The following is a 6,000-nucleotide window of genomic DNA, read 5'->3' as shown; positions in this document are numbered from 1 at the left end:
AGGGTATAACAAAAGCCTGATGGGTCACATGTGAGCTGTGGAAACTGGGTGATACATACATGAGTTTAATACCCTACTATACCTTCAGACATAGAGTAATAAGAACGAGGGGGGAAGAAGGTAAAAGAGTGAAGGACATGTACACAAGGAGACGGTCCCAAGTTTATGGGCTCTTGCAAAAGGACATTTTAGTTAGCCTTGAGAGGTTGTGGTGATTTAAGGAAACCAGAGCACCTGAAGGAAACCTCCAAGCCTAGGCTTTCAGGACAGCATACATCAAGTTCATTATTACGATCCTAGTAGGGTGTGTTAAATTGCTAACAAAATCTACTAAAAAGATATCGTTGCTATAAAGGTGCTTATACAGTACAGTGAAAGCATAGGAGAATGGACAAGGCATTCAAAAGGTAAGTTTTGAAAAGCGGGTAGGATTTGGATATAAGGAGAAAGGGAGGGCATTCCAGAATCCAGATTAGCATGAGCAAAGATTCGAAACTTCCATAATGAAGCCAATGCTACCAAATGAGAAGGCAACTTCAGGGGTCGGTGGGAAATAGGACGGAATAAAGTGGAGTGAAATGGCCTAGGGCCCTTCATTACCAGAGTTGGTAGGACAGAGCTGCCGGGGTGGCTCAGTCGGCTAACGGGCTGACTTCGGCTCAGTTCACGATGTCAGGGTCCTGGGATGAAAATCTGCCTCAGGCTACCTACTCAGCCAGGAATCTGCTTGTCCCTGAGCCACTCCCCCGCTGGTGTTCTTTCTCTCTCAAATAAATACATAAAATCTTTAAAAAAATTAGGTCTATCTATCCAACACGGAGCACTTAGCAAGTGACAGATCTGTTGTGTTTTACAGTCAAAGGGCTTTTACAGTGCATTTGTGGAAATAATAAAAGCAGTATTATTTGTATTATATTATTTAAGGTTTCTTGGAAATCATCCTGCATATTTTGGAAAACGTTTTCTATTTTTAGGACTTGCTTAAAAGGTCTATTTTATTATTGCCACGAAGCCCATGATCTTTCTACTGTGGCACACTGCCTCCCCAAGGAGGACGACAGTCCTGCATACTTCCTCAAAGAAGGCAGCATCTGGACTGAACTCTGAGGACGGCTGCAACAGAAAGAAAATTGCTAAGCCCAGAAGTCCTCACCCTGCCATCAACTAGTACAGCCTGTGCTCAAAATGACCCACCTCAGTTACATGTAAGGGACGTGGTACTATTTTACAATCTCAAAGGGACCCGTTGGCGTGCTGTCGACCTACACGTTCCCCTTAACTTTTCTTCTAAGCCGAAAATTCTCCCGTCCTCACGTCTGGGTACCCGTAGAGGCTGTTGTCTATGAAACGGGACAGTCAGCAGAGTCTGCGGACTCCCTGAAAACGATGTAGCGAGGGGCTGCGTCTGTCCTTTCTGTCCCACACCCGTCTCAAAAGACATCAGCTGCAAAAGAACTTCGTCCTTGATCTTGATCCTTTTACCACTTTCCTTAGCATGCTTTTTCTTTTCTTTCCCTCTTTAGTGGAGGAATGCCGAACAAATCCAGACGCAAGTAACATTTTTAATACGCTAGCTTTCTAGAGCATTCATCTGTGATGTATTCGCCCTGAAACACCGGAGAGAAAAAAACACAAGTCCACTCTGATTCGTGGCCGCCTTCTCCGCCGGCGTTCCCTGGACCCAGCCCTCAAGGTGTCCGTTCGCCGGCCAGCGCCGCCTACCCCACTCGGGACCGCGACACCTCGGCCAGGACAGCGACCCTCGGGGGTTCCTAACCTTCGGGGTGTGGGGGGGGGGGGGAAGAGAGAGCGGCTCCCGGCCCTTCCCGTCGCGAGCTCTCCTGGAGCGCCAGAAGCCCATTCCTTTTCCCTCAGCCTCTCTACCTCCCTCTTCCGGAAACTGGCGCGGTTCCGGCGCGGGGCGACGTCATCAGCCGGCGCCGGCGCCGCACGCCGCCCAGTCGCGCGGGGGACACGCCGAGATTCTGATGCTCGCGTGCGGCGCGTTGAGAGGGACCCGGGAAGGAACGCGGGTCGCCGCTGCTGTGCGCCGCCATGCAGGTGTCCAGCCTCAACGAGGTGAAGATTTACAGTCTCAGCTGCGGCAAGTCGCTGCCCGAGGTGAGGCACTTCGGGGTCCCCCCCCTGGCGAGGCAGCCGCCCCTCTCCTCGGCCCTGCCTGCTGTGTCAGCCTCGTCCTGGCCGGTCCCTGGCTCGGGGAGGCCCGGAGGCTAGTGACGGTGCCCAGTGGAAGCTGGTCGGGACACTGCTGTCCCTGGCCAGAAGCGGGGCGGAGGGTGACGGGGGTCAATCAGCTTCGCTGGAACTTTTGTCACGTTCCCTAGAACAGAGGACGCGTCTTTGGGGGCTTCTAGGGACGTTCCCAGCTTCTCCACACAGGAGGAAAGTTTTGTCCAAGCTTTCCTGGGTTACAGACATTTCTCCCCCATTCATCAGCTGTTTGTTGGATGCCTACTGTATGCCAAGCTCTGGAGATAGAGCAGTGAGCAAGAAAACACATCTGCAGAGTTTATGGAGTACAGGGCAGTATTTCTGAATCTTTCTGACCTTACCTTGACTTCATCCGGCCTTAGGACCTCAGAGTTGGAAGGGGCTGGGAAAATAGTGATCCCTTTACAGTCTTCTCATATTTAAAATATGTAGCCGTTCCAGTGATGTGAAGGATGGTTTATCCAAGCTCAACCTTGGTTTGGTTCTTTATTTCTTTTAAGTCATGGTCAAGCCTCTGTCCAAGGTCTTCCAGTAAGAGGAAACTTTTAGCAGGAGCTTATTTCCATTTTTAGATTACTGGTTAGATAGTGGTTTTAAAACTTGTCATTTTATAGCATGCTGGTGTTGGTTTGACTCTTGCCCTTAGAAATCAGAATAAATGTAGCTCTTCATTGTCTGCCCCTGAAATATTTGGAGTCAGTGATTAGATTCTTCCTTTTCAGAATTCAGGCTAGATAATTCCTCATCTACCAGTTATTCTGCACAAAGCGTGATCGTTCTCATTTTGTCCAGTCTGCCCATTTGTTGAGAAGTGACTGTATGCCGGCAGCCCTGTTCGGAGATTGGGATGTATGGTGAACACACCAGATCAGGTTCCTTGTTGGGAAAAAGGATGAGTGAACAGACAAGAAGACACTTCAGATAATGATAAGTGCTTTGAGTGACGTGCGACTAGAAGTGAGCATTGGGGCCAAAGTGTTTAGAGAGAGTGTTTTGGATAAAGCCTTCAGGGAAGGCCTTTCTGCAAGAGGTGGTAGGAGCAGAAGCTTGGATAATGGAAAGCAGCCTGTCATGCGGAGTTGGGGGCAGAGTTTTCGGTGCCGAGAGAACAGAAGGTATATGTGTTTCCACGTAGGTGTGCACTTGGCATGTTGGAGAAACAGAAGAGGCACAGTTGTGACTGTATCCTCAGGGGAGAGAGTGAGGGCGGGTAAGGCTGGAGAGAGGGGCCCTGAAGGCTCAGGTGGGAGGTTAGGGTATTATCGTTAGTGCTTCTGAAAGCCATTGTTGGGCTTTAATCTGGGCTGCTGGGTGCAAAGGACTGTAGCTGGGGAGAGGATGAGTGGGGATGAGGTAGCTAGGCCTCCTGAGAGACTTGGGTTTTGGAATTACGCTGCCTGCTACGCTGAGCTACATTGATTTCAGAAGGAAATTTGCTGTCAGTGAGAATGACATAAAAGTGTCATTTCTGCATTATCAAGTATCAGCTATTTGGTTAGTTAATGATGTAGTTTTGTTCTTTGTAAAAAAATAAGTTTACGAAACTTTCTCCTTTTAATGTTTTACTTAGTATATTCCCCTTGAATAAAGAAAGTTATTCCGTACATTAATTGTAACCCATAATACTTGAGGCTTAGTGCCTTCTGGATGAATTCGTTTTCTTTTGTGTAAAACTTAGCAATTCTAAAACTTATTGTCTAATGTATAAATATATACCAGAAAAAAAAAATCCAGAGGATATGTTAACAGGGTTGGATTACAAAATATTTTCACTTCCTATGTTAATATGTCCTATAAGGTTTTGATTTTTTAGTGTGAGCGTTTTTGTAAGCAGAGAAACAAAGTAAATATGATTTGAAATAAAGTCTCTTCATTTTCTTTAAGTGGCTTTCTGACAGGAAGAAGCGAGCACTGCAGAAGAAAGATGTTGGTGAGTATTGTTTTTTCCCTCTTTGACTACGTTCATGGTCCATATTACAGTGCATTCACACATTCGTTGTTGTATTTAAGTGGAGGTTTACAAAACACAGTGCAGTTAGTACACTGGAAAATAAACCTTTTGCCCTTTTCCTTCCTAAGAAACCTTCTGTTGTGTTTGATATGTTCCTGGTGAATGTGGGGTTTAATTCTACATACTTGGAAGCCAAAAAGTTAGCCTGTTACTACTTCATGGCTAATAGCGGAAGACATGCTCTCCTGGGTCGGAGGTGAGGCACCGCAGATGGTTATGAGCGTCAGCAGATTACTGTCAAGTCCCCTCGCCCTGAGTCCCCCAGGGGCACTCAGCGGGGCCCCCGGGGCTGCTGGGCACTCCGGGGCTTGCGTTGCGGCTGAGGACCACCATCTTGGGAAAGTCCACTGCTTTTGTAGCAAGCAGGTAGCAAGCCTGCCCTTTGTCCAGAGGAGATATGTTTCCTTAGCTGTCAAGGTTCTCGTCTGCGCAAATAACTCTGACAGATAGTTCGGGTGAAGGCATGGCCAGGGCGTTGTCGTCTTGCCATACCTAGCAAGATGTACAGGAATGCAGGAGATGTGAGGAAGACCGTCTCTCCTGGCTGTGCTGTAACTGCTTTGTTCTCTTTTGTATCAAAATCTTTTTACTAAAAAATCACTGCAGAAGATACTGATTTTTTTTTTTTAATGTCAGCTGGGAAAAAATGTAAGATCAGTCTTTTTTTTTTTTTAAAAAGAGGGCAGGCAGATTATGACTCCCAGGTATCCTGCAAAATAGGCCGGTCACCTTAGGGGCAACCTTTACCTGCTAAATGATTCATCTCACATTAACAGTGAGGTTTTGGGTGTCACACCAAATTGTTACTTTCCTTCTGCGTAAGTTTAAGGCATCGATCAGTTTTTCTTAAACAAATTTTCACTGAATTTTCTCCATCACAGCTTGCCATATGTGAAAGATGATTTATCTTTCCATATATATTGTTTAAATTCATTCCTAAAAATCAAAGACAAAGATGTTGAAGAGGTTTCTTCTGGGTGTGAGAGAAATAGCCCAAGGCAAGCATCTTGGAGGAGAAGCTTCGTATAGATAGTAGCAAAGTTAGATGAGAGAACTTTGAATCAAGGAAAACCAGAACTGCTGCCTTAGTAATGTTTGCTGACTCAGATTTCTTCTGAGTGCCCTGTCCACGCCAGCATCCTAGTGTGTAGGGAAACAGATCTGGATCACTTAGAGGAAAAAACTGTTCCTCCGCTCTTTCTCTCGGCCTGTCTCAAAATGATCCCGTGTCTTCCATATCGAGTGGGCCATTCCTACCGTGTTTGAGTCTTATGTTTGGGTTTAATATAATGAACCAGGCAGTAATGTGCCGTAGAGTCATAAATGGCCCTTGCAGCAGACCCGTTGTTTCGATAGCAACCAGCGGGAATGCACATGTTCTTACAGAAGCGAACCAGGTTGAGTGAGAGTCAGTTTTGATCCAGAGAAATTGCTCTAAATCTTACTCTAGCCTGGGTCCTCTTGGCTTAGAGCTGCGGTGCCAGCAGAGGCAAAAATCAGCTTGGTACCAGTTTCTTATATAAACTTAAGATTTTAAGCTTTTATTATTTAGGAGGAAAAAAATGGTAAGATTTTTGTCTTAGCGGTCATTGAGCAGTGATAGTGCTGTAATGTTTGTTCTGTTCCCCCTTCATCCAGGTCTTGAAACTGGGTGTTTGATACACTGTTGCAAACACTTCTTTTCCGTTAGTGATGATACTTACACTTTTTTCTTTTTAAAAAGTAAAAATGAAATACTAATGTATAAAAATAATGTA

The 6,000-nt window shown here is 45.9% G+C and overlaps 1 protein-coding gene and 1 non-coding gene across 2 annotated transcripts in view; one reads left to right on the top strand and one right to left on the bottom strand.

The window, feature by feature from the left end:
• The first annotated feature begins 1,954 nt into the window (after window positions 1–1,954).
• Window positions 1,955–6,000, top strand: part of NOL10 (nucleolar protein 10) — an 85,709-nt gene continuing 81,663 nt past the window's right edge. The window contains exons 1-2 of the mRNA XM_045979896.1: window positions 1,955–2,121; window positions 4,117–4,162. Coding sequence (XP_045835852.1) covers window positions 2,056–2,121; window positions 4,117–4,162 — 112 coding nt within the window. The 5' untranslated portion in view covers window positions 1,955–2,055. The remainder of the gene's footprint in view (window positions 2,122–4,116; window positions 4,163–6,000) is intronic.
• Window positions 4,927–5,076, bottom strand: LOC123926292. The gene has a single exon (XR_006815212.1). It is a non-coding gene; the product is annotated as a U12 minor spliceosomal RNA (small nuclear RNA).

The sequence above is a fragment of the Meles meles genome, chromosome 15 (genome assembly GCF_922984935.1).
Source record: "Meles meles chromosome 15, mMelMel3.1 paternal haplotype, whole genome shotgun sequence".
NCBI lineage: Eukaryota > Metazoa > Chordata > Mammalia > Carnivora > Mustelidae > Meles > Meles meles.
This window is presented reverse-complemented; position numbering and strand designations above follow the sequence as displayed.